At 38.0% G+C, this 27,795-nt stretch overlaps 2 protein-coding genes and 1 long non-coding RNA gene across 7 annotated transcripts in view; 1 reads left to right on the top strand and 2 right to left on the bottom strand.

Annotated features, from left to right (window-relative positions):
• Positions 1–882: 882 nt before the first annotated feature.
• Positions 883–13,515, bottom strand: parvg (parvin, gamma). 3 transcript variants are annotated; one of them, XM_005451018.4, is made up of 14 exons: positions 13,196–13,515; positions 13,030–13,060; positions 11,147–11,247; positions 10,158–10,222; positions 9,509–9,611; positions 9,204–9,347; positions 7,748–7,863; positions 7,589–7,644; positions 7,470–7,501; positions 7,305–7,366; positions 6,188–6,256; positions 5,965–6,066; positions 4,222–4,294; positions 883–2,277 (listed from the first exon to the last, which is right to left on the bottom strand). In XM_005451018.4, the coding sequence occupies exons 3-14, from the start codon at positions 11,211–11,213 to the stop codon at positions 2,204–2,206; spliced, it is 963 nt and encodes a 320-aa protein (XP_005451075.1). In that variant the 5' UTR covers positions 11,214–11,247; positions 13,030–13,060; positions 13,196–13,515; the 3' UTR covers positions 883–2,203. The 3 variants fall into 3 exon arrangements, with proteins under 3 accessions (XP_005451075.1, XP_013126076.1, XP_005451074.1); XM_013270622.3 differs by lacking the exon at positions 13,030–13,060 and having other exon boundaries at positions 13,196–13,503; XM_005451017.4 differs by lacking the exons at positions 13,030–13,060; positions 13,196–13,515 and adding an exon at positions 12,629–12,991.
• LOC112847355 (uncharacterized) lies at positions 12,986–17,006 on the top strand. The gene is made up of 2 exons (XR_003220861.1): positions 12,986–13,081; positions 15,770–17,006. It is a non-coding gene; the product is annotated as an uncharacterized LOC112847355 (long non-coding RNA).
• parvb (parvin, beta) overlaps positions 16,595–27,795 on the bottom strand; it is a 17,590-nt gene continuing 6,389 nt past the window's right edge. For all 3 annotated transcript variants that reach the window (XM_003443915.5, XM_005451022.3, XM_005451021.3), the window contains exons 2-13: positions 26,787–26,876; positions 26,292–26,362; positions 26,052–26,154; positions 23,882–24,022; positions 23,254–23,369; positions 22,696–22,754; positions 22,514–22,533; positions 20,205–20,266; positions 20,034–20,102; positions 19,740–19,841; positions 19,582–19,654; positions 16,595–17,418 (exon numbers count right to left, since the gene is read on the bottom strand). In XM_003443915.5, coding sequence (XP_003443963.1) covers positions 17,342–17,418; positions 19,582–19,654; positions 19,740–19,841; positions 20,034–20,102; positions 20,205–20,266; positions 22,514–22,533; positions 22,696–22,754; positions 23,254–23,369; positions 23,882–24,022; positions 26,052–26,154; positions 26,292–26,362; positions 26,787–26,876 — 983 coding nt within the window. In that variant the 3' untranslated portion in view covers positions 16,595–17,341. The remainder of the gene's footprint in view (positions 17,419–19,581; positions 19,655–19,739; positions 19,842–20,033; positions 20,103–20,204; positions 20,267–22,513; positions 22,534–22,695; positions 22,755–23,253; positions 23,370–23,881; positions 24,023–26,051; positions 26,155–26,291; positions 26,363–26,786; positions 26,877–27,795) is intronic.

Genomic DNA, 27,795 nt, shown 5'->3' with positions numbered 1-27,795 from the left:
AATACAAATTGATTGAACCGTAAGTTTATTCCTCTCGTAAATGAATACGCAGTCTATTTTTTAACAAACAAATTCAATTTACAGTGACTCAGAATTAGGAGGCTGTTTGTACTGATTTATAAAAGATAAGCGATTTGGATTCATAATACATAAACTGTCCACTATAAATGATGAACAGCACCGACTCACTCCTCAATGTCTCTTTCTATCACTGCCTCCGGTGCCTGTAGCTATACAGCAGCTCGTATATTTCCATGTGACTGCCAAGCAAATTTTATGCGAGCTTTTCGAAATGTCAGTGGAAATAAAATGTGAATTAGGAGTATTTTCCATCACTATGTTGTAAACAAATAAACTGGCATCCCAAATGTCAACAACGAGATCTGCAAGTACATCAGAGAATGAGATGTGTGAACGTGATTGTTGTTACTGCTCAGTGTCACAGCCATTTCATACTTTAACCTCAAAACACAAACAAAGACATGTATACTACTATGTATACAACAGACACGTTAGATACACTAAAAGCACAACTAACCAAAGCAGCAGGTGTTATTTAAACATAGAACCAGTTATATACAAATTGTTCTATGAGAAAAACACCAATGGTTTGAATATATTTGATTTAGTTGAAATTAAAAATGATACTTCTTTGTAAATAGGAGATAATTGAGTGCATTTTCGCAGTTCCAGCTCGCTCTAATTCGACGCATAATTTCCAAAAATGCGTTTTTGTAATAACCACGTCTTTTATCTGTCACTGCATGCTGCACCCTCTCCACATTTGCACGACATTGAATTGTGAACAATTCAGTGGATAAAAGGATGGGGGGGGGGAAAGAGGTCACAGACTGTCAGGAGCAGCACATAAAGAAGCAGAGAGAAATCCACATTGTTTATTGAGAAATGACAGCCAAAGCCAGGGGTGTGGTGTACAAAGAATGAAAAGTCTCATTTTCCAACACTGTTAGTCTGAAAGAAGAAGAGAATGAGACAAGAGGTAAACAAGGGCTAGGCAAGAGTAAACCAAATGTGACCAGTGAGCCAAAATAAAACTTCTATGCAGTTGATTTATGCTGTCAATTAATATTTATTGATCCTTGTGCTGTCACAGTATGATGTAAACAGGTGACAGCTTTAACGGTGCTATATTTAAATGTGCTGTGCTCATACGCAAACACAGAAGTGTGCGGTTTTTGATGTTTAGCTTCCTTTGTTGAAATGGTAATTATTATACATTATCATAAACTGGGTCTTACAGCTTCAGCTACAGTATGCAATATATAACAGTGAAGGCCATAAGCTATAAATACATTGTAACCAACAATATCTTTGTAGCTTATATTTTCTAAAATATGAGAGTTAAAAACAACCAAAAACACACACAGATGATGAAACAAGTCGTAAAGAAATCAATAGTCTAGTCAAGACACTTTGAGTTGGCACACTTTTATATGTATTTTTTACACGTTGGCACAGGAAAAGAGAACCTGAGGTTTATTAAAAGCCTGTTTGACTGTCGATGGCTTGTTCGACTTTTATTGGTGCCATTACAGTTTTGGATCTTATTTTAAAAAGATAGTACACTGACATTTTGTTTGCATCAAATGACTTGCATCAGCTTAATATACATAAACATCAACATCTTAATATTTCTCATTTTCTGTCTTCTGATACAAAAACGCTAAAGCAATTTGCTGGATTAGTACTCCCATCTGAAGCTCTAATCCTCCCCTTTTTGGTACTGCTCTTTAAGCTTTATTGAGATAAAAATGTTCACATACAGGATGTTTTTCTTAAAGACACAGTGACATTAAAAATACATTTGTAAGGCTGTAATCCTGCTTCAACAAGTTATTTAACTTGCAATAAGTAAAATTTATCTATGATGATTGTGGAGCTCTCGACTTTGAGTCATTCAAGCATAATTCTGAATGATTTTTATTCACACCCTCTTTCGGCTGTCGCGATCCACATATTTTAAGCCACATAGTCTACATCATAATACACAAACTAAAGATCCTCCAACCAGCATTTCACTTCACTTTATAGAACATAACTTTAATCCTTTAATTCAGCCTGGAAACAGCGTCAGCCAAACTTCTCAAAACTGCAGAATCACCTTTTAGTAATTGGCTGAACGCACTACTTGGCCGTTTCTGTATTTCCCGCTGCGCCGCTCGTCTTTACACGATGTCCTCTCTCATTTCCCTTTGTGCTTGTTGAAAAGAGCGTAGAGGACTTTCAAGGTTGCAGTGGTGTCCAGAGAGACAATATCTGTCACAATATTCAGAGGAGACATAATCCACATTCAGCATCCTTAAGCCACTGAGGCGGCAAGAATATGCGGACACTTTTTACCAGCATTAGCTAATAGCTACTCTCACAATCCATCCTAAGAGGTCATAGATCAGGAGGACAAAAAAAAACATTAGATGGAAACTTAATCAATATGTCCTTGGTGAGATAAGATCCCTACAAAATTGCTCTTTGTTGTGAGATGCTTTGACTGAATGAATGTGACAGAAAGATCGACTTCACCATTGGCTAACCTAATTAATTCACGCAGCATGCTCTCATTTTAGGCCCTGAGAGCTGGGATTCCTCATTCAGTGGCTGCAATTATGCCGTTAATTAAAAAGACACTAAAAATGAATTAAATTACCCACTCGCTCCTGGCACAGATTAATTGTGCTAGTCCTTACATTAACAGTTATCGTGTCGAGGATTTATTTTACAATTACAGGCTCTGTGGCTGCGAGGCAACATGGTGGGACAGCTTTAGCGATCTAAAGAGAGGAAGCTTCAAGTTTAGAGGGAAGTTCCTCTTGTCAATAGCGCATCTGCAGGGAAGTGGAGTAATCTGTTTGCCGCTGATTGATTCCCACAGGAGTCAGTAACTCACTCGGTCACCTGCTCGATTTCACCCTCCGCCTTATGGAATGATGTAGTCTATGTGACCGAAGGAAATTACCCAAACACACACATAAGCGTTGCTGGTGGCATACGATGTAGTCATAAACATGAACCCACCACAGATTTATGCTTTAAACTTGAAAATAAACAAAAACGAATGCTATAGCTTTATGACTTTCTAGAATTTGAACCTTTTTATGTGTACATGTGGTCATTAGAGATCACATGTATATGTCAAAGAAAGTAGGCATCTTGCATGCTAAATAACATAACATCCATGAGGGCTGCCTACAGCAACGTCACAAACAAACAGTGATTGGCTGTAAGTGCAATCGGCGTTTGGCAAATCCTTTTTATGTGGATGGGGCTTACAACAACAAGCCTACACCATTAAAAACAGCCCCCAAACACACAAACATGATACTTTGTTATAATAAAAAACTAACTTACACATACAAAACCTTGATCTGGTTCTTGATCTAATATTGACAAAAATTATGTTTGTAAATATTGAATACAGTTGATTACACACTGTAAAATTCACTAAAGCTGCCATTAATCCATCCATTTTCTGCTGCTTATCTGGGTCTGGGTTGCAGTTTAAGCAGAGAAGCCCAGAGCTCCCGTCTCCCCCAGCCACCTCCCCCAACTCATCCAGATGGGGGGACACCAAGGTGTTCCCATGCTACCTTGCCCGGCTTGCCCTAGCTTCGCTCTGAGGCCTTCTCCTGATAGGATATGCCTGAACCACCTTGATTAGTTGGCCCTTCAGATACCCGATCCACTTCAACTGTCTCTTTTCCATGTGAAATATTAGCAGCAGTCTTCAGTAAGACAGATAACACAAATTCATTCAGATAAACACCCGCACATTGATATAGCCTAGTAACACTAACAGTAAGGATCAATCTCTGTGTCCAATCATCTATAGTGATACTCATCATGGCACGAGCGGCGCTCATTCATATTCCGCACACTATTCCATCTCCCTCTCCAAAACACTCTCAAACTCTCACTCCACGGTGTAGAGCAGATTAACTCAGCAATCCCCTTCCTTGCATGACATACAAACACATTTTAGCATTTTTTTCCGTCATCCAGATGAATTCTCCTCATAAAGGGCATCATCACTGAATTACTTTGACATTGGTGTCTTGGAGTGCTGTAGGATTTCATTTTCTTATGGTAACGATCATTTTATCTGCAGGCCTTTTTTCTTCTTCATCATCTGTGCCTGGTATTTTAATCTCAGTAAAACAGTCATGAACAAGTTCTGAGTGTGTGAACAAAGTGGATTTGTCTCACCTTGTGGGTCAACATTGGAGAGCTGAAAGCCTGTATCCTTCAAGAGGTCCAAGGCCAAGGTGACATTATGAAGCTAGAATTTTTCAAAAAACAACAAATTTTATCCAAATGAGAAAATATATAAAATTCAGCTGTGAACCACACTTATTGTAAGACTATCTCACATACAACAAAAGCTATATTCTACCCCATTTTTGGTAAAAATGTTGACTCTGTAACAACAGTAGAGATAGTTTTTGAATAAACTGTACTTTAGTGCTGAACTACAATTATGAAGTGCTTGAACTTTAAATTTGAAGATTTCCATTTTATAATACTTGTATATTTTATTCCAGTATGATAATATAATACAAGCTTTTTGTACTCTGGTGCTTTTATCTGATAGTAATAGCTGTAGCTACTAGTTACTTTTGAAATCATACATCTATTTTCTTAAATGTTTTCCCAACTAGGGGCATGGGAGGGCTGGAGGATGTCCCAGCTAACATCTGGCAAACAGACAGTATGCCCTGGAGTATTATACAACCCTGGAAATGTTAGTGGTCCATCACAGGACCAGCACAGACAAACAGACAACCATTCACACCAACTACAGCTAATTCAGAATCACCAAATAACCTGACATTTATGTCTTTAAACATACCTAGGAGAAAACTGAAGGAAGCCCAAGGAGGCACAGGGACAACATACAAATTCAATTCAATTTGATTTTATTTATATAGTACCAAATCAAAACAACAGTTGCCTCGAGGTGCTTCATATTGTAAGGTAAAAACCCTACAATAATACAAAGAAAGAAGACGAAGCCCCAACAATCATATGACCTCCTATAAGCAAACGTTTTGGTGAAAGTGGGAAAGAAAAACTCTCTTTCAACAGGAAGAAACCCCCAGCAGAACCAGGCTCAGGGAGGGGCAGCCATCAAACCCAAAATTTTCCTGTTTTAAGGCAACTAACCAGCCATTTATATGTGCATAAAATATAAATTGCTACTAATAAAACTTCCTAACTAATATTTTTAATTAGTCAGAACCCTGACAGCATTAACAGTCTGCTGAAACATGCATACATTTTAACACAGAAAATCATTTTAGCTAATTAGTTCTTTAGAATTATGTCTTTTATAGTTGACTAAAGTAGGTGCTAGATATATAGAAAGCTGATGGCATTGTGGAATTAAATGCAACTGTCCTGGATTTTAATTGGCTATATATATATATATATATACATATATATACTGTCAAGATTTGGAAAACATGTCAAAGAGTCTTAATATTTTTCATATTACATTTTTTAAATAAAAAAAGAAAACACAATGTCCCTATTCAATAAGTTATTCATTAACTCATATCTGTGAAGACAGAGCTATCACTTTTTCATACTCATCCTATTGCTTCAATTTAAGAGCCATGACACAGTCGTAATTATGTACCCATTTTTATTATGGGGACCGTAAAATATTCATTTGATCTTATCATATCTTTTAATGGGCACTGTTCTGGATCAGGTTTTAGTACTGTATCCAAGTGATCGGCTGGGAATTAGATTAGATTACTTCAAATCAGATGATCAGATGAAAAAGTGTACTTCATTCCTAACACTTGTGAACTGAATAAAGGAATTTGTGTGAATGGTTACACTACACCAAAAATAAAATACATTTGAACAAAACTGTGAGTTATATTTTGAGAAAATAAAGCTTTGAATGTGGCATGAATGCATATATGTGAATCTATACTTTACCATCTCAGAGTCACTGACAGGGGTCAGGTTGAAGTCAAAGAGCGGGATGAAAAAACCCTCCAACTGTCCGATCAGCAGCAGCAGAATCACACCATCAGCAAACTGGACAGCAAACCCACAGAGCATTGGAACATTGAAAGTGATAAGGGAAGTAATCACTGAGTCTGTTTTTATCAAAAGAAAGCCTGTAAGCAATAGAAGGTTTCCAGCTGTTGGTGTATACCTGTTTGTCCATATCTATCACCTGCAGACCCAGAGATGATATATGCTGGTTGACAAAGTGTACCAGGGCCTAAAAAAGAGAAATTATAAAACTGTGCAGGTTGAAATGCAACTTGACAATTTAAGGTATCTTCATTAAAACCCAAAGCATTAGTTGGAATGATTAATATATCAGACTCTTAAAGTAATACATCTAAACCTGTTCATTCTGCACCTCGTGTAGCTCACTCGAAATCAAGGAAAGGATTAGTCAGCCAGCAAAAAACGACTACATCAAAGCGTGCTAAGATTTTTATAATTATTACATTCAGCATCATTCATAATATAATAATAACTGTATTGTATCTTTATTTTGAACATGTTAAAATAGTATAACAACAACAGAGAATATGAAAACATATATTATTATTATTATCATTATTATTATTATTATTATTATTATTAATATCCCTGAGACCTAAAATATCAGCCTCTTTGTGGTGCTACAATAAACAGCAGAGGAATCCCAAATATCTACAAACAATTTGAGTGGCAGGTTGACCGACTGACAAACATGGCCGTTCATAAACCATGGTGCTAGGCAAGTATTTCTTTGTGTTAACTTTTAAAATATGAGATTTTTTTGTCTCTTTCTCTCTGTGAGCTACCTTGTATCAGCCTATAGCTAATTTCAGACTTTGTTGTCCTGTATTTCAAGTGTTCTCACAACTCTTGCATTTAATTTGTGTTCAGGCGTTTAGTTATCTATCTTAGTCAAATATTGGAACTTCTGGCTCCAAAATCCTAAAATCGAGTCTTCAAAACAGGATTTAACCAATCCGTCTGTGAAAATTATTTGATTTTAAAAAAAAAGATCATGCTCAACAGTATTTGAAAATCATCTTTTGCAAGAAGGCCAAAAAGCCTTACAAGCACATTGGATTAAGAGTCCCGTCCTTCACCAGCCAGCTCTGTTCATCTGCCATGTATTGAAGGTTCAGATCAGGCAACAAACACACAGCACGACATTTATCATTTGTGTTAACACCACTGGAGTTCCTCTCTCTCTAGAGATGAGAAAGTCAACACCTTTAAAAAATCTCAGCACTTCTTTACTTTTTCTGGTGTCCTTGTTATACCTTTTTCACTGTGTTGACCTTGTGAGCCTCAAGCTTCAGCAGTTGCTCGATGGGATCTTCCCCTGGGTGACCAGACAGCCAAAAAAATGTGTTAGTAGGCTGTAATGCTTTTTGGATGACATTCAAGATGTCACATCAGCTCAACCTCTGACCACTCTCACTCACTTTCAGTATTGCTGAGGGAGTCGATGTCGCTGCTGAAAAGGCAAAAAGGATTTATATATATATATGAGGTGAGTTTTTCTTCACATTTACAGGATCACACGAGGCAGTAAGCACCTCACCTTTCCTCTGTTAAGATTTCCACTTGCACATCTGATTTGATTCCACTTTTGCTGACCTGGGTGTACAGCACACCACAATGAGCAACAGTTACACAAAGTGTGTCTGAAACCATCCTGGAGCAAAAGAAAAAGTGCCAAAGCTTGACAAGAACAACTTACTTCTACGACTACAACTTCAATCTTCACATCAGGCGGCAAATCCAATTCAGGCTGGAAACATCTCACCATGGCAACAAGCAGATGAAGGGTGGCCAGAAGGTCTTTGTTGTGGATGACTGACAGGTAAACAGCAGAGGACCAGACACACACAAAAGAAAAATTGGCCGATGTGATCAAACTCTCTGCTACCAAGTATGCACACAAAGCAGGACACGAGTGTCTTTGATAAATAAGAAACTGACACTTGGCCCCATAACCTACTTACCACTGAGTACTCACCAGTACCTATTTTCATTATCAATCCAGTTTTCAGCAAATCTAAACAGTAGCATTTCTTTTTATCTATTTATGTCTTCACTCTGTAAGTAAAGCTTTCTCCACAGCTAATGATCGGAGCACTCCCATTAAGAACAACTCCATGATGACCCTGTTAGACAGTATTACCATATGATATTGACCTTATTGGTAATATATTATCCTGATTATTACTCCTGTTGCCTGACATTAAAAGCCTTCAACTGGTGATGCATGTACAGCGCTATTTTTAGATTTTTTAAAAAAAATAAGAGCAACAAGCTGCGAATCCCATAAACTGGGAATAAATCTGATGTTTGACATGAGACAATTTACTCTTTTATGAAAAATGTTAGCTCAGCTGCTGCCATCAAATTCAAAAATGACCCTTTTTTTTTTCTTAACATTTTCTCAGTTCAAAATTGTATTTTCCATTGTGAATAAAATATGGGTTTATGAGATTTGGAAATCATTGGATTCGGTTTTTATTTACATTTTACACTGCACACTAACTTTGTTTGAGGGTTGTAGTACAGGACAAGACATGATCATTTTAGGGACCTTTTTTGCTTGCAGATGTGAGAAATTAAAAAGGCAGGAAGACAGTTCCACAACTCCAGATCCGAAGCAATGCCATTGTGCTTGCGACCATGTTTTGATTCGGTATTGTTATCTATAGAATAAAACTGCACACTGCTGACAGCAGTAAACATGATTGTCACCAAATCATGTTTAACTTTTAATTAGCACTCGCACAGATTTTTCTTTTTCGATACGTTTCCCTGTCTTCTATTTGGATTCGCCCTGAACAAAATGCAAAGGAAGGCAACAAAAGAAAGTGAAATAATTGTAGTCAAGAATCTGACAGCTGCCCTGCCAGGTTATGTTGTGTCAGCCCAAGCAAGAAAACTTCAGATAAAGTGTTCAACAGTCTATAAGGTTTTTCTCTGCATAACCAAGCAACCAGCACTGACATGTGATTTGAACGAATCCCTATAATGTCAGGAAATTTTATCTCCACCAAAATCCCGCACAGCTGGTGTAAGCTTACATGGTACCCTTGTGATAGCACCAAATCCTGTTGAAATGAGAGGGTTGCCAGAAGAGAACATTTGTTGACTTGTTGCTTTGTTTGCGAAGCCCAATCAGCAGCATGACTCACGTTTCACGTTCCATTTGATCTGACTGCTGTCCTGCGTGCCCAGTCTCTTGTCCAGCTCCTCCATGATTATTTCCAGCTTGCGGATCTGAGCTGTGCTGGTCAGCGCCATCTCTTCCACATTCAAATGCACGTCGGCCAGCCTGGCTGAAGAAATCAAGAAACAACCGAGTATCATTATAGGGTCTGACTGACAACAACTTCCAGCTTTTTAAAATAATATCTGTTTGTTTTTCATTCCCTCAGTCAAATCATTATCAAATGGAAGTAAGTATGATTAATGAAATATCAAATATTCATCATCTCACACAGCAGGTGATGAAGTACCAGTCCATCATACACATCCTCCTCCAGAGTCTGAACTACGATGTGCTCGGGTTTCAAAGTCTTATTGATCCAATCAACCAGTGCCTACCGAGATATAATTCATCACACAGTCAGAGAAATTATCCGCTTTCATCTTCTTGCATACATTTTTCCTTTGCCAGTGTTGCAGATGAAACAGCAAGAGACCCTGTTTTTTTAAAGATTGTGCTTTTGGAGATAATATGATCCTGAAACAGATAATAATAATAATGCAAGATACACATACTCATCTAAAAGAACGCTTATATTTCACTTGTTTTCCTCTCAAATTTACAGATAAGACATCAGAATTATTTCAATTTTTCATTTGTGTGAAACATTAGAGCTGCCCTCTTTACAATAATATGTTTAAAATCCTGATCCAGCAGACTCTGTCGGCTCCTCGCCGTGACATCTGTCTCCCATCTTCTCTTATAATTATGCTCATTAAAATTTCACCGATCCTCACACCTTATTCCTGTATGTAGCCCACTAAAGACACAAAGGTAATCTCAGATCTGCGGCTGTCCAGGATGGCCGTTTGATGTCACAGTAAATGTGAAATAGAAGAAAGCGAATCCGACATGTGCAAGGCAGGGATTCATTTCTTACCTCCTTCAGCTTTTCAAGTTTGGGATCTTTTAAAGATGTTGGTTGTATGAGTTTCCTCTTCTCCCCTGTAATGGACATGAAAACAAAACTGCGCTACTTACGTCACCCAAAGTGCATCTGATAGCTCTCTTTAGAATTTCTGCTTTGAGTATTTCAGTGATAGGTTTTACATGTTTTGGCAGTACCCCTATGTTTGTTACTTATTCACATATACATATACTTTGAGGTTGGCCTTTTTCAAATGCATTCCCTTCATACATCCAGCCCTCCCGAGGCAACATAGAAATCAGCAGAGCCCGTAAAGCTGTTTCGGTTAGTCTAATCTATCTCGGCAGAACTTCTAACTTGGCAATATAATTAAGCTGCGAGAATCATAATTTTATGTGGAGTATGGATCAAAGAATTATCCGAAATGTATTGCTTTGCTTAGAAAGACAACCCCGCTCCAACTCTGCTGTATGGAGCGTCTTGCATCTTTATGCTTATGCTTTTGAATTGTGGCCAATTTCAGCTCCCAACAGAACTGCTTTCTCGATGAAGTCAGTGTTTTATAAACCCATCATACGGTACACAAAAAAATTATACTAGTCGGGAAACACAGTGGAGGATTCAGCAAATTAAAAATCAGATATTCACCCCAGGAGGTGGCAGAGACCAGAGCACACCAGATTTCACATGAAAGAGAATACTGGACCTAAACTCATTTCCTCCATGTCTGCTAAATGTGTAAATGAGCAACTGTCACCTTTCAAGTTCACAACATCAGTGCCCCAAACGATCTGAAGGTCATGTCCTGCAGGTTTAAATGATTACAGATAGACTGGACACGTCTATATTCATTATCCTCATTATATAATATTGGCGAAAGTCTAATTGAAATGCACAAGGCAGACACGATTTTCAATATGAGGTCACTGGGAGGATCTTTTACATGTGCCACATGAATCACTGATGACTAAGATTGACCTTTTAAGTAAATGCAAACATACCCTGAAAAGACTCAAGTTCCACAGGCTCTTCTTCTTTCTGATAATTAAAGACGTTCTCCTCCATCATTCCTCTGCAAAGTGATATCTTCACCTCTGCTGACCTGTCAACAAATTTACATAAAATTACAACAAACTACAGGAATTTCTAATACACAGTGTATGATAATAATAATGGATAGACAGACAGAGGTGGGGATCGAACCAGCAACCTTCCAGTTACAAGCTGAGCTTCCCAACCCCCTGAACCACGGTCACTGGATATGAATACAAGATCAAGCAGGGTTCTCAAAGTTTTAAAGATCAAATATCAGCGTACCCCTCTTCTCTTCTGCCAGCTCAGAGGATGATTTACATTAGAAATTATCGTTTTTATATATTTTTTAAGAATTCGTGAGGTAGAACTTCTTGACAATAGCTGATTTTGTTGGGGGGGTTAAATTGTTACCACAAGCTTTCACTGGATGTGGATCTTAAAAAAAATCTCTGCATGCAAACAAGAGGCAAACCAGACATTTTTCTGCATGGGCCCAGGAAAACTTCTACAAAAACAGTGCTGTAAACTCCATTGTTCCATCTACAAATCAAATTTTAAAAAGATTTCCATGCAAAATAAATGAGTTTGGACTCATTTGGACAGAAGTGATGTCTTGTGGTCTACCAATTAAAACTGTACATTTTTTTTAGACATGAATACAACATCTGGATTAAAGGGAACATGAACCGTTCATGTAAACAGCAAACAGCAAACTTGCAAACTTTGAGAAGGGCTTATTAATGCTAAAAGGTACAGAGTTTCATTGTTGCAATCCAGATGTCCTTTTCAAGAAGACCCTGCTTATTTTGGCTAGACAAAGTCAAACCACACTCTGCACAACAGCATGACTCCTTATTAAAATAGTCCAGATGGTAAAATCACCTTCCTCTAGTCAGAATAGTCAACTATTGAAAATATTGGGACCGTTCAATTTCCTGCTTTGATGTAAAATACAAAGAGGAAGATAATAATTCTATTTCAAGCAAGAACAGGAAAACATTTTACTTTCAATCAGTTGGTCTTAAGACTTACCACATGCTTGGAGTGTTATTAAAAGACACCCAGGAGGAAACATAGCCCTAATATAACCGCTTTCAAAGCATGTTGCTGGCTTCAAATTCAAAATGTGCATATCTTTTTTTAAACACTTTGCAGTTTTACTATTTGTCTTCGCACCCCAAAGGCAAGGTTTAAAGGATGTGCAAATCACTGAATTCTGCTTTCATCACAATACACAATTTGTACACTATTTGTTCCAACTTTCTCAGGGGAAAGTGGGTTGTAAAGCACAGAAGAATGAAAAAACACTTTCACCATGAATATGTTTGGCAGAAAATAGCTCTCAGTGGTGCCTCAGTAAGTGTCCGGAGCCATACTGCTCAATTTTCAGCTGGTTTTGAGGACTGACCAGCAGTGAAAAATGCCGGCTGTAATGGCAGACAGCTTACCTTTGAGAGGAAATCTTGTATCTCAGAATTGTTGCTTTTAAAGTACAAAGAAAAAAACAGCCTTGTGCTCAGCTCAGCCACACAGAACTTCTAATGCAGGTATATTACTCTGACTGAAGGTGTTACACGTTTCTAAAAACACAGAGAAACACAGAATCTGATCGTGTTTGGAATCGATCTGGTCCAAAACACGTTATCAAAACAGGAAGCCATTTAACTTCCTCACTTCTTTTTTTCCCTTTTCTTTTTTTTCTCAATGGCAAACTCATCAGATCAAGAACTTCAGGTCTCTGCACAGTTACAGGGGCTGGTCTTGTTTCTGTGAACATTTTGAATCATATGGTCTGAGACAAAGCACAGCAAACACATAAAGCAACACATTCTGACAAAACAGACGTGACCTGGAGCTTGTCAAACGGTTGTTTCCTGGATCTGTGGAACAGAAACGCCTCGGTGAGCAACTTCTCTTTCTCTGGGTGTTTAGATTGTGTGTGGCTTCCTTTTCCTGAGGTTGACAGTAACTTTCAAACAAGGTCATAAACAAAAAGTCTTTTTGAATAAGCTTACCTTCAGCACTCTGGGAGCGACTCGGCAGAATTGTGTGACTTCTGCTGAATTGAGTTCCTTAGCTGATGTCAACTCCACAAACTGTCAAAACAGCGATATATCAGAAGTGGAGGGCTGCACTCAATCTGAATAGAGACTCTTGTTATTTCTATCAATGCAAAAGGTCTGGCTGTACTCAATTTCAAACTGTTGGCTTGAAAGAAAATAACATGTCACAGGGTTGAAAAGGAAGATAAGCGCATGAGAGGATGTGGCAGAGAAGAAGATAGCACTTCCTCTTTTTGATATTGGCTTCGACGCCGAGCGTTTTCTGATAGGGGCGTTTATGCTCTGTGACACGAACCCTGGATAAGACTTTAATAATAAGTATGTGTTGAGCGAACAAGAACAGGGAGGACTCTTGGGTATAAGTGTATTGTTTTGAAAACTACACTTCAGGAGGGCCGTGAGAAGCGTGACACTCAGAGGCCTGAAGCACTCAGGCTCGACTCACACATCTCCATCTGTGACCACCCGGATCAATTTGCCGTCATCTGGTCTCCAGCCTTCTCGATTACACAACAAACACATTAAAAGGAAAAGAAAAAGAAAAGGAAAGATAGACAACAAAACAACGACCTCTGTCTGTGCACTGGCCTTGTTGAAGAAAAGAAAAAGGACCACCCATCAGTCAGACGAGGGGCAATTTAGGGGATGTGGAAGGTTACCATAGCAACAAAGGAACGAGACAAGAAAATAAAGGCCTAAAATAAACCTATAATTCCTTTAGCTAAACCCAAATTGAAGGAACTGTCTGTTCAAAAGCCAATCTCGCTCAGGAAGCCAAAGCAAATTTAACCTATCTCACAACCAATAGATAAAATAAAATTCCCATTCTGCTTGATTCCACACATTTATTTTTCTGATAGCCTAGATTAAACAGAAAAAAAAGAAAAGAAAAGAAAATTCAGACACGCACTGGTGAACCAGCCAGTGTTAACTCGGTCTGGATTGACTTATCCATTCTCTCAATAATTCAGACCGGCTCGAAAATGCATGAGCAGTCGTGCACTGTACATCTTAGCAGGTCTTGAGGTGGCACCACAGGGCCAGCTCTGCTTCAGGAGAGCAGTAATAGGTCTGGGCCTCCTTGGAGAGCTGTCTGAAAGGCTGGTCAATATAAAGATACTCTGACTCGGACTCCCCTGGGATGGCAAGAACACACTGCACTCAAGGCAGGACGCAACAGCATGAACTTCTAAATATGATTTAAAATATGTGTACTATGCATAGTTCAGAGAAAACATGATTCATTCAGCTATTAAAGAGTATACTAGGAATAACATGGAGCATATTAATAAAGTACAGTAAAAAGAAGTAAAAACAAAGTAAACCCTCCTTCAATTTTAAGATTTTATGTATCAGGACTTTTTTTTTTTTTATCTGTTCTACATCAGGTCTTAAAATTATTTAATTACAGCCTTGGATTAACAACAACATGACACACTTTACCTTATCATTATTTATGTAACAAAAAAACACGCCAAAACGCAAAAGCAGTGTGTGAAAAAGTACACCCTTACTGTTTCAAAAGGAATTAAGAAGGTAAGTAGCAGCCAGGTGCTGCCAATCAATGCACAAGAAAAACTGTGAGCACAAAAGAAGAGGTTTTGGCAGTTTGTAGCTTTGGAGTATTCAGGTATGTGTTAATACAATGCCACAGGGGGAAAGACATCAGCAGTGATCGTAAAGAAGCAACTCTTGCTGCCCATCAATCAGAGAAGCCAAGTTCCAAACAATTTGTAGTCAATCATTGTATAGTAAAAAAAAATCTTCACAAGTAGAAAACATTCACAGCACTTACCAATCTTCCCAGTAGTGGGCGCCCCAGAAAATTCACAACAAGGTCAGATCATACAGGGCTCGGGGAAATTGCAAAAGAAAAAAAAAAATCCTAGAGCTTTGCAAAGTTGCATTCAAACAAACCACAAGCCATCTGGTACAATGTCCTTTGGACAGATGAAATAAAAGCATATCAGTATAAAGACCTCATACCAACTATTAAGCACAGTGGTAGAGGGTTGATGATTTGGGCCTGTTTTGCAGCCAGCCATGAACTCCTCTGTGTACCAAAGTATTCTAGAGTCAAATGGTAAGTTCATCTGTCTGATAGTCAAAGCTTGACCTAAAGTGGTTGATGCAACAGGACAATGATACCAAATAGAGCAGCAAATCTATAACAGAATGGCTGAAAAAAGAAAAAGAATCAAACCTTAAAAGAACTGCAATGCCTGCAAACCTCAATGAACTGAAGCAGCATTTTAGAGTTTGCAGAAGAGGTAGAAGAGTGAGCCAAAATTCCTCCAAAATGACATAAGATTAATTCTTACTTTTTCACACACTGTTTCTGGATTTAGGCCTAGGTTTGTTAAACAAATACTGGTAAATGGACTGATACTTATATGGTGCTTTTCCACACACACACACACACACACACACACACACACACACACACGCACACGCACACACACATTAAGACAAGGGTTTTTTTTATGTGAAGCAAAGCACTTTTAACCTAACACTCTCTCATTCCAGTTGACTGGTTGGAGGCAACTTGGGATTCAGCATCTTGTCTCAGGATATTCAACATGCTGCTCTCAACTGTTTCCTTGTTTCCAGTCTGAGTGATTGGCTTTCACTCAGACTGGAAACAAGCTAATTGACTGCATGCATAAAGAAGAGTTGCAAGGGTCTTCTGACTCAATTCTTAGAATTTTAATAGGCTTTAATATGTTTTCAAATAACTTAAACACTGGAAGTAGCATAACGCAGTACACACATCATCCAAAAGCAAAGGCAAAATTATTCAGTAAGTTTCACTTACTTGTAACTGATAAGTGTAAGAGGTTTCGGTGTCTCCCGGCTCTCAGGCACATCCACGGCTCCCTCATCACATCTGGTGCCAAGATGGCAACAGCTGGAACGCCAAACTCAACGACAGGCCACAAACCAACTGCTGACACCAAGATAGCTCCTTTCACTTCCTGCCATCCTTTTGTGGCTTTTAAATGTATTTATTCATTAATCGATTTTCTTAATTCCATATTCAATTCAGAGTTGCAAGGGGCAGGAGCCTCTCCAACACCCCGGATGGGTTGCCAATCTGTTCCAGGGCTAACACATAAAGACAGACAACTGTTCACACTCACGTTCACACCTATGCCCAATTTAGAATGACCAATTAAGATAACCCCATGCATGTCTTTGGAGTGTGGGAGGAAGCTGGAGTACCAGGCAGACACACAAAGAAAGGTCCTGTTGGATTCAAACAATTTGAGCTATTTAATTGTACGTTTTTATCATCTACAGACTGGCAATATTCAAAACAAAATATAATTTATATATAATTACAGTATGCTGTACTGTTTAATGACAAATTTTTATTTGTACTTTACATAAGAACAGATAATGGATTATATAAAGGTTATTCAAAGGCACCATGGATGTATTTTCTTCATTTTTAGGTAATTTTCTCTGTTTCGGTGAATTTTATTATAGGGGTGTTCTATATTTAGCCTTAAATGGCAATTTGTTGTCAACTTGAAACCTTTCTCCTAAACCTCACAGACCAAACTTCCCACATAAAACAGTTTTTTTTGTGAGGGTTAAACAGAAAATCTGTCATTCTTCTGGCTCTTACGGACATATATAGTCATCAAATTCTTTTCAAAGAAAACAGCTAGTGATTACATTCATATTTATGAAAAGCATTTTGAGACACTTGATAATTTATTACAGCATTTTATAACTTTTTATAATAATCTGCGATGGAGCGTAATGAGTTCAGTATGAGACACAAACGTTTTTCAGTTTTAACATTTTCCCGTGATTGCTACGTATTCAAATGCAGGGCTAAAGGTTGCAGAGCTTCCTGGGTTGCAGTTAACATTCGAGGAGGGAATAAATAAATACTGACATTTGGGGAAGATTAAATACTAGCGTTCAGAGCCTTTTTCTGGCTAGACCCCCTGGGGCTTTTTAAGTCCCACATAATGATGACTTTCAGTCCCAGTTGGTCTCCTACAGTGTCCAGACTGTAATGTATAATATCAGTGCAGGCACAGGGCAGTGTTCGGAGTAATGCCAGGCGTTAAAAACTGGAAAAGCTCATGCAGAGGTTTTGTAGTTGGTGAATAGATTGTAAAGGACTCTGAGGGTGGACTTCAGGTTCAGGTTGACGACATCTAGAAAAGAAAAAGCAGAGATTATTGAAGTCTGGTGTCCCCGAACTGGTTTGGAGAAGAAAACGATTGCCTTGTCTTGGCATGTTCGATAATTATCTTAATAAGAAAAATTGGATGGCTGGAACACTGAAGAACAAAATAAATAGCTATGCTACCATAAAATCATATTTAACATGAAAAGGAGCCAGTTCTATCATTGCTGTTAGACTTTTTGCCTCAAAAGGTTATTTGTAATTTTGGAAACTAAATGGTGCTTAAAATAGCTCCCAAAACTTTGCAAATTATTCTTAGATGATGTATTACTTCTTACAAAGAGATTCAAAGGCACAAAAGGACTTTCTGTTCTCTCTGCAAGTGTCACGTGTTCTACATAAGAGCTTATTTGGTTATTAGAATTTACCAAACTAGCCTGCCTTAACAGAAACTGAACATTCGGCTTTCCCTGTTTGGGGCCTCCTCTGTTGTTTACAATGAACCCACAGATGTGGACACGACAACCTTTACACTAATCAGAGCATTTATACTGCATGCTGTGCACAGTGCAGTAAATGCTTGAATGAAGCGTCTTATATGTATGCCTCAAAAACAAATATCGAGTTTTTTTTGTTCAATTTTGTCTTTCAATATCTACATTTACCTGTCACTTCATTAGGTACACCTTGCTAGCACTGTGTTGAACCCCCTTTTGCCTTTAGAACTGCCTTAATTATTCATGCCATAGATTCAACGCGGTGCCAGAACATTCATCAGAGATCAGAGATTGGTCCATATTGACATGATAGCATCACACTTGTTCCACCACATTGCAAAGGTGCACAGATCGAGACTGTGGAGGTCATTTGAGTTCATTGAACTCATTGTCACTTTGAGATGATCTGAGCTTTGTGACATGGTGCGTTATCCTGCTAGAGGCACTCATGAGAAGAAAGGTAGACATTGGTCATAACGTGATAGACATGGTCAACAACAACACTCAGGGAGCTGTGGTATTTAAAGGATCATTTAGTACTAAGGGGCCCAAAGTGTGCCAAGAAACGATTCCCTACACACCAATAAACCGGAGCCTTTAATAAAAAGTGAGATGGATGCTTTAATGCTGTTTAGCCCAAGTCAGTTGCCTTCCTATCACCTCGAAGCAGTCTGGAGATTTTCCTCTGACCTCTGGCATCAACAATGTACTTTCTTTTTTTTTTTCAGACCATTCTGCATAAACCCTAGAGATGTTTGTGCGGGAAAATCACAGTAGATCAGCAGTGTCTGAAATACTCAGATGAGCCTGTCTGGCACCAACAACCATGTTACGTTCAAAGTCACTTAAATCACCTTTCCCCCCCACTCTGATGCTAGATTTGAACTTCAGCAGGTTGTCTTGGTTGTTACATTTCTAAATGGACTCAGTTGTTGCCATGTCATTGGCAATTTGAGTTAACAAGCTGCAGAACAGGTGTATCTAATGAAGTGGAGTATGGTGTATGTGCAGCATTTGTGAATTTGCAGTATCCCACAAGCCTATGCAGGCTTGTTATAGCTATTCATTCATTTCATTAATTCATGAATTTGTTCATTGATTTTTTTCTTTACAACAGGAGTTAAAAAACGTTGACTAATCACAGAAGGGAAATTCTTCAGCTACAGCTGCAAAGACTGCAAAAGCTGTGCAACTAAATTAACAAGCAAAAATAAATAAATAATTAAAGAAAATACTATTGGTCAAATTTAAATTCAACAGGAAGAAGAATTCTGCAGGGCAACACAATGGAAAGAAGGAATGCTCAGTGGAAGATTTCACCTTAAATTTTGTTCAGCTAGTAATGAATGTGGTATTTTTAACCAAATTCAGATTTTTTTTCATCTATAGATCTTAATGACTTGAAAAGACCAAAATATGACAAATTAAGGAAATAATTTGTCATATTTTGCTCATCAAGCCATAAAATCTTATTCAATTCACTTTAATTTCCTTTAATCTCTAATAAAAGATATGGATATGACTACAAAATGCAACTTAGAGCTGAACTAACTCAGCAGCGTCTATCCAATTTTAGAGTGTAAGACAAGGTTTCCACCTACTGGACAACTTTTAAAATTACTGCTGCTGTAGCAGATCAACAATGAGGCAATCTTCCTGTAAATTATGCAATTATGTAATACAACAACAAATACCTTCTGGTCTGGCTTTGGGTTTCTTTAGCCCTCCTTCCTGCATCAGTTCAAAGGCAAATGCCACATTGTGGACCTGAGAGGGGAAATAAAAATGGCAGTTAAAAGCGACATTCATCACCTGCTAAAAATCCTATTTAGACTTTTTAATCTAAAATCACCTTCTGCTCAAAACTCTCAGGCGTGAGGAAGAAGTTATACAGTGGGACAAAATAGTCTTCCAGCAGCCCCATCAGTAAAATCAGGTAAACTCCATCAGCAAACTGGAAACACACGCACACACACACGAAAATTACACATTCTTTAAAATAAAAAAGAAGCACATTCTGCTCAAAGAAATATTATATTATCTGAAAATCACAATCTGAACCAAGGATAAAACATGCATGAAAAAAATCATAGATTGTCCTTTGACTTTGATAATAAGGGCCATAGGTTCTACAGAAATCTTTTACCTGAGATTCCAGCTCAGTAACTTCCAGATTCAGCTTGTTTAGGTGTTTGTTCACAAAGGTGATGAGAGACTGGAAGCAGATTCAGACCATTATTAAGTATTACAACATGACTGCCAACACATGCAAGTCGTAGACATTATTATTGTAGGAAGGAAAGGTATCCTTTTTTACCGTTTTTACCACGTTAAGCTTGTCAGGCGCGTGATCCAACAAAGTGTCAAATGCATCTCTCTCTGTGGCGACGAGAAAAAAACATCACGGTTAAAAGTGTTTAAACAGTTTGATATTTTAGGAATTGTCAACCATGTCAAAAAGAAGACTGATACCGCTATATTCTCCTTCTTCTATGTATAGACCGCAGCTGATTGGTTTAGATCAGGAGATCTGATTGGAACATTGTGTCAAAAGATCTGTTGCCTGTCTGTCTTTTACTATTAAGAGTCTTCTTTGTTTAATTTTTACTTTAAAAACTTATTACTGTCATGTTTTGACCTATTCTACTGTGATTAACATAAGGTCTAACTCATCATGAGTGACAATCTAAGCTCTAAGCCCAGATCTATAATCCCAACCCTATGTACAGGCTTCATCACAGCCTGAACTCTCTTAGGCAGCTTTCTTGTCATTTCTTTAACTATGCTTCAGCAATAGTTCTCCAGGTTTCTAAAAAGACATTCAAAGCTCTTCTTTGGATGTTGACTCGCTGCCTTTTGTTCTGTTCTTGTGTTGAGTGTTGCAGTGTTGCTCTGAGGAGGCCAATCCATGAGTAATAGTGATCGATTTATTTATATTTTTTTTTTAGTATCTAGTTATGCCTTTACTGCACTGGTAGTGTGTTTGGGATCACTGTCATGCTGAAAAATGAAGCTGCTGCCAGTCAGCAACTTTACAAAAGGTACTGCATTGTGAATCAAAATCTGATGTTCCACTGTCACATGTCTGTAGACACTCACTGTTGTACCTCTCTCCTGACTTCATCTGTATATACTGATGATGATCTGAACCAAAAATTAGATATTTGAAATGATCACTCCATAAGACCCATATCCTCTGATTTTCAGTCCAGTAGTTGTGTAATCAGTCATTCTTCAGCCTTTTATCTCTGTTTCGCTTCTTGAAGAATGGCTTCTTGACAGCCACCCCTCTGTTTCAGACCATTTTAGAAGGCTTCAGTGAACAGCAGATGGATCAACTCAAAGTCCAGATGCATCTCTAAGGTCTTTGCTGGATTTTTGCCATTTCTAAAGGACATGACTTTCAGTCATGTTTATCTCCTGTAGATCATTTTTAGGCCTGTCGTTTCTCCTCTTGTCCTCCTCATTTCCAGTTTCTGAACAGTTTTTGTTTTTAAACTTCAGATATGTCATGTTTTCAATTAATGGCTCTTTTGGAAACACATTGTTGATCCAAGAATATTATTTTGTATTATGTGTTTTTGTAACAGGCTGCTAGCAAAAATTTGCCAAAAGATAAAATTTAAAATATTTCTTTGCTGAGTTGTCTGATATGTGTAGACACACCACTAGCTCATCCCTTAGTTAGGTGCCTTTTAAAAAAAACTGGAATGGTTCATATGTTCGTCTTAAATAACTAATAATAACTAATGTACTTGTTTTTTTAATCACTGAAAAGAACAAATACATTCCTCTGAAATTGGTAAATGGACTGGGTCCTATGTAGCGTTTTTTTTACTATATCTGAGAACTCTATACAACATGCCTCATTCACTCTAGACCTTTTTTCTATGTCTAGGTGCTTTTCATCTAACATTCACACACTGATGGATGCATCAGAGAGCAACTTGGGGCTAGTGTTTTGCCTAAAGATATTTGGCATGCAGACTCGAACCACTAACCTTCTAATTAGTAGAGGACCTGCTCTACCTGCTGATCTATAACGACCTCAAACTGGTCACGTCTGGACTACAAATGAGTGAAACAGCAGCCAATGTCCAAAGAAAAACTTTGAAAGACATCCAGAAAGCCTGGAGAACTATTACTCAAGAGCACTTTCAAAAAAATTCTAAGCCTGCCTCCTAGTATGATTTCCATTAGGTAAAGCAGGGGTGTCCAACTCCAGGCCTCAAGGGCCGGTGTCCTGCAGGTTTTACATGTGTCCTTGATCCAACACAGCTGATTTAAATGGCTAAAATACCTCATCATCATGTCTTGAAGTTCTCCAGAGGCCTGGTAATGAACTAATCATTTGATTCAGGTGTGCTGACCCAGGGTGATATCTAAAACCTGCAGTACACCAGCCCTTGAGGCCTGGAGTTCCCCACCCCTGAGGTAAAGGCTGGAGCCAGACTTGCTTGTTTGTAGCACCAGGCTAAGTTAGTCTTTACTGAGCAATTAATATTTCATTTATAAAAATAGTTTAAATTTTTCCCAAGATGATGATTGTTTTAACAAAATAATAAATGCTAAATAAATGAATTTCAGTATTTCCAAAACGTCAAAGAGATGTATTCAGAGGCTCACCAAATCTTCCCATCATCATTCTGAAAAACAAAAAATGAGAAGAAAATATCAACCACAATTCTTTTTCTCTGTGCACCATGTTTTCTAGCCTCCAGTTACATTGTAATGCATCAGATGCTATTAATACTTCATTTTATGGCTTTAAAAGAAGAAAAGCATAACTACTAAGAATCAGCTCTTACTCTGTGGTGCTCGTCAGCTCCTTGGTCATTAGCGCTGTCTGTAGGATGCCTTCTCGTTTCTGCACAGACAAGCGATAAATTCTACTGATTACGCTATTACATGAGAGAATAAATACATTTGATGATACACCATTATGATAATCACACGGACAGTAAAAAAAAGACAGAAACAGCTGTCGCATGCCTCATTATATCATGTTTTGGATTGGTCTTGGTTATTTGTGTTTTTACACAGCTCTATAGTTGATGTAAGATACCATCAAAGCAATTTCTAATGATTTATTTGTGATTTTACAAACAAATTTCTATTTCCATTTTCTCTTATTTTGATTGTAATTCAATTCAGTGTAATTCAATTTTATTTATATAGCACCAAATCACAATGACCATCTCAAGATGCTTTATACTGTAAGATAAAGAGCCTACAATAATACAAAGAGAAAGAGAACCCCATTAGCAAGCACTTGGCGACAGAGGGAAGGAAAAACTCCCTTTTAACAGGAAGAAACCAGGCTCAGAAAGGGTCACAGATGTAGGGAAACTGATGGGAGCCTTTACCTTGACCACCACCACCTGTACGGAGACGTGCTCGGGCAGCCTGATTGGAACCTGGAAGTGCATAGCGAGAGCCACCAAAAGATAGATGATAGCCACCAGGTTCTTTGAGTGGATAGCTGTAAAAATAAATAAAGTGAAGATTAAACCCTCTTCCAAAGAGCGAGTTCACATAAAAATGTGAACAATTTTCAAAACTTTTGAAAAAGCACCACTTTTCAAAAGAAACAACACAAACCTGCAGCTGACAAAGGATAAAGCACGACTCGGTGCAGTAAAGTCACCGTTAGCCACACAAACTAAAAGTGCTGATGGAGTCACATATTGTCACTTGTGAGGAGGAGTACTATTCAGATTTTACAGTCTCTTCTGTGGCTCTGACAGAAGCCTTTTAAAGTCTGAGAATAAAATCCTAATGATGATGATGACTCATGGTGATTATCGTATCTTAGGATGGATGCAGTTGAAAGATTTTTGTTAGGAAGTGAGAATCTGATGAAAGATGATGAAAATTCCAAATATATCAACCTCTAATGCTTCAGATGTTTTCTATGTTCCTTAAGAGTTCTGTAATTTATGCAATACATAATTGAAGAAGCAACATATCACTGAAGTCAGCACAAAAACTCACAGTCTACACTCCACTCAACGGTCCAGCCATGAGGCCTCAGCACATCGTTGACAGCTTCTAACACCGTCTGAAGCTTCTGTTTCTGGCCAATTTCTGACTGCGTCACCTCCGCCACGTTCAGCTTTCTGCCTGACAACTTTTCTGTCGCAAAAACAGAAAACAGTTGTGTTTTACCGCATAGAGAAAAGTAAGAAAGCATCAAAAAATTAGAAGCTAACAGATTACATCTAGCTAAAAAAAAAAAAAAGAAGAAAGAAATGGACAGAAATATCCTTTGCAGACAACAATGTGGATCTATAAATGCAGACTAACTCTGTGAGGCTAAATTTTCACAAAGACCAAAAGTGACAAATGAGCGTGAAAACTAAATGCAAGAAATCACACATCACAATTCACAGAAAATATTTTCTTACTGTGCATTTTAACTGTTGTTCCTTACACTTCAGGAACATGTGCAATTATGTGTGCATTTTGTATGAACTGCTTTGAAGATCAACACGCACATTCATGTTATTTAGCTTTGTACATATTTGCCAGATAAATACACATGAAAACACAAAAAATGAAGCAAAAAAGGTATAAAGCATAAAAGGTCATAGCTAAGATATTTCTGTTATTATCAAATCCTTACACATATAGATATTTTAACTGATATACAATTAGTTGAAACGCTGATTTGTTAGTGTTTAACAGTTTTATACTGTAATAACAGAATCCAGTCACAAGGGGGAATCCAAAGACCTTACTAGACACTGCAGCACAATAAAGAAGACACATTTCAGGCAAGAAAGGAATGTTAATGTTGTTAACCAGTATATTAAACATGTATTTGACTATAGTGTAAATCTAGAGATGTTAATGTTTATAAAATGTTCACAAAATGTTTTCACAAGCAGAATCCTGAATTGAATTTGGAATCCTTCTCATCACATAATAATAACATAAAAATAATCAGGCCCATCCTATCTTAAAGACCTCAGGGTATCATTTCACCCCAATAGAACACTTTGTTCATAGCCTGCAGGCGTACTTGTGGTTCCCAGAGTATTTAAGTGTAGAATAGGAGGCAGAGCCTTCAGCCGTCAGGCCCCTCTTTTGTGGATCCAGCTCCCAGTTTGGATACAGGAGACAGACACCCTTTCTACTTTTAAGATTAGGCTTAAAACTTTCCTTTTTGATAAAGGTTATAGTTAGGTCTGAATCAGGTGACACTGAATGCTCCCTTAGTTACACTGAATTAGGCCACGGTTGCTGGGGACTTCCCATGATGCACTGAATGTTTCTTCTTCACTCATCTTTTTTCCCCTCTCTCACTCACTATATCTTTACACACTAGTTACTACACTTTAATCATCAGTTATTAGTAATCTGTCTTCCACAGTGTGTCTTTGTCCTGTCTTCCTCCCCTGACCTCCAACCAGTGGCGGGAGATGGCTGCCCCTCCTGAGCCTGTTTCTGGCAGAGCTGTCTTCGTCTTAAAAGGGAATTTTCCCTGCCATTGTCGCCAAAGTGCTTGCTTGTAGCGGGCTATTGAGGTTTCCTTTGTTTTTCTCTGTGTTATTGTAGGCTCTTTACATTGCAATAAAAAGCACCTTAAGGCAACTGTTGTCGTGATTTGGCGCTGTATAAATCAAATTGAACTGAACTGAACAACATTCATGCCCAATGCTCAACCATGATAATATAACTTTAGTGGGTATTAATTCAGCTGATTTTTTTTTTATTCAATTCAATTTTATTTATATAGCGCTAAATCACATTAGCAGCTGCCCCAAATTTATACTGTCACTATTAGAAGATACCACTGCAGTACTACTTCAATAAAGTACAGCTCAATAAGAAAACAAAATCATGCAATAGGAAACTCTTGAATATAACCAATGTTTGGTTTATTGAAAATGCATAGTTTAACAGCTTTACTAAAGCAACAGATTGCAACAACCAGCCAATTACACCATCCATCATTGTGATATATTTTCTTTGTGTTGTGCTGTTGTAAGTTTCATGTTAGATGAAAGTTTATGAGTAAAACTTTGCATTTTCAATACACTCAGTCCTGACAGAGCACATTTATTTGATATTTTCTAAGACTGCAAATATTGTAAATCAAACTAGTACATGGTAAGTTTAAAGCTACATGATCAGTGATTTTGAGAGGAATCACTCTCACCAAATAACTTCTGGAGTACTTGTCCATCATAACAGTCCTCCTCTAGGTCCTTGACTATGATCCTCTCTTCCTCCAACTCACTGTTGATCCAGTCGATCAGGACCTGGATGCACATCAGAATACAATCGAACTTTGAACAGTTTCTGAACTCTTGTTCTTCTCTCATGATTTTTGTCGTTGTTCTGAGCTCACTTAATCAATGCAGAGATGCTTATGCACAGAAGGTTAACCCAAATCTACCTTTAAGAGATCTTTAAATTTAGGATTTTCCCTTGATGTTGGGTCCAACATAATCCTCTCAGCATTTTCCTCTGTGGAAGACAAAATAATTGTTTATACTAGCATATATATTTTTCTTCTTTCCAACTTTAAATGTTTTAACAGCTTTTCAAATGTAGGCATCATATTGTCTCACACAAGTACAAACTTAAAGCCACAAAAATTGAATATACAGTGTTCACACTCCTGTCAACAGTGATTCACAGTGAAGACAAAGGCGTTTCCACTCCACCTACTTTCATTTCCTGCTCCTTCACTGTCAAACTCCCCATTAGTCAACATGTGTCAACATATTCATATTATGGTCTGTAACCCCAGTAACCTCTGACACCCAGCAGCAAAAACAGCATTTTGTTTTTGCACTGAAGTAACAATGAGTCAGAAATGAACACAAATAAAGGTTATATTATATATTATATTATTAGCGGTGTTTGCATGTGGTTATTATGTACATACCCAGCAGTGTATCTTCTGGATGGATGTCTGTGCCTGAGGGAAGCAGGGGGGCATTGATGGCATTCTTTCCCTCCTCATGGAGATCACTCACTTATTTAAAAAGAACAACACACAAAAAACTGTAAAATGTTCTGGCAAACAGACAGTACAGATGGTAGACCGACAGACAATGAGACGTGCAAAGACTCTGGGAGAAAAAGAAAAGGAGGCGCGAATAAGAGAGCAGAAAGTGAAGACTTGTCAGGGTTACTGGTAAGTCGTAACCCAGTAATCCTGGATCACCACAAAAATTCATGGGGAAAGTGTGGTACCAGTTTGGTCTCTATTTGCTGGGTGTGCTCCACCCCTCTAATGATCTGTTCAGTTGTCTAGGCAATAGTTTCACTTCCACACAGTTTTCACTTACCACTTTTAAACATTTGAATTTTTTTTTGACAGTTTGAGATTTGATCAAAGAACAATATATGAATTTACAGCCAGACTATTCCTTCAATCTTATCCTCGTCATTTCGTAAGAAGCTGTGAAAGAATTGCACGCCCAGGACATTTTCTTGGTTTCAAATATTGAAATTGATTTGACTTGGAGCTATTAGCACAGGTGTCACACATCTGTAACTTCCTCATTTTTACTCTTTTTACTTTTATTCATTAGGAAAAAGCTACAACCCCCACTTTGGCATCCATCTTAATTTTAGAGTAAGCCGTAGCGTTTTGGGGTTGGGGAAAATTGATCACTCCAGCTAATTAAAACAAGCTGGGACGCCAACACTTATAAATAACACACACTTTGAGTCTAGCTTTTAATAAAATCAATTTCTTCTAAGATGCTTTCACTCCCGGCTACTGTGATTCTCCAGGGATTTAAAGGCTTTTTAGCCCTAATGGCCACATTGCTTTTTATCTTCCCACAATTTCACTTTCTAAATCCTGCAAAAGGCTGGACCACAATCAGTGGTCTCAAATCTGTCACCTCACCAACTCACTGTTTATAAAGCAGCTCAGGATGGCT

This window comes from Oreochromis niloticus, linkage group LG7, assembly GCF_001858045.2.
Source record: "Oreochromis niloticus isolate F11D_XX linkage group LG7, O_niloticus_UMD_NMBU, whole genome shotgun sequence".
NCBI lineage: Eukaryota > Metazoa > Chordata > Actinopteri > Cichliformes > Cichlidae > Oreochromis > Oreochromis niloticus.
Note: the sequence above shows the minus strand (reverse complement) of the source record. Positions and strands in the feature narration are given on the sequence as shown.

Coding starts and splice junctions, on each gene's coding strand:
- parvg (XM_005451018.4), bottom strand. CDS start 11,213: ATGATGGAGGAGAACGTCTTTAATTATCAGAAAGAAGAAGAGCCTGTG. Junction 9,612..10,157: donor AACTTGAAAAGCTGAAGGAG/GTAAGAAATGAA, acceptor ATATCTCGGTAG/GCACTGGTTGATTGGATCAA. Junction 4,295..5,964: donor CTGTCAGTGACTCTGAGATG/GTAAAGTATAGA, acceptor GAAAAATTCTAG/CTTCATAATGTCACCTTGGC.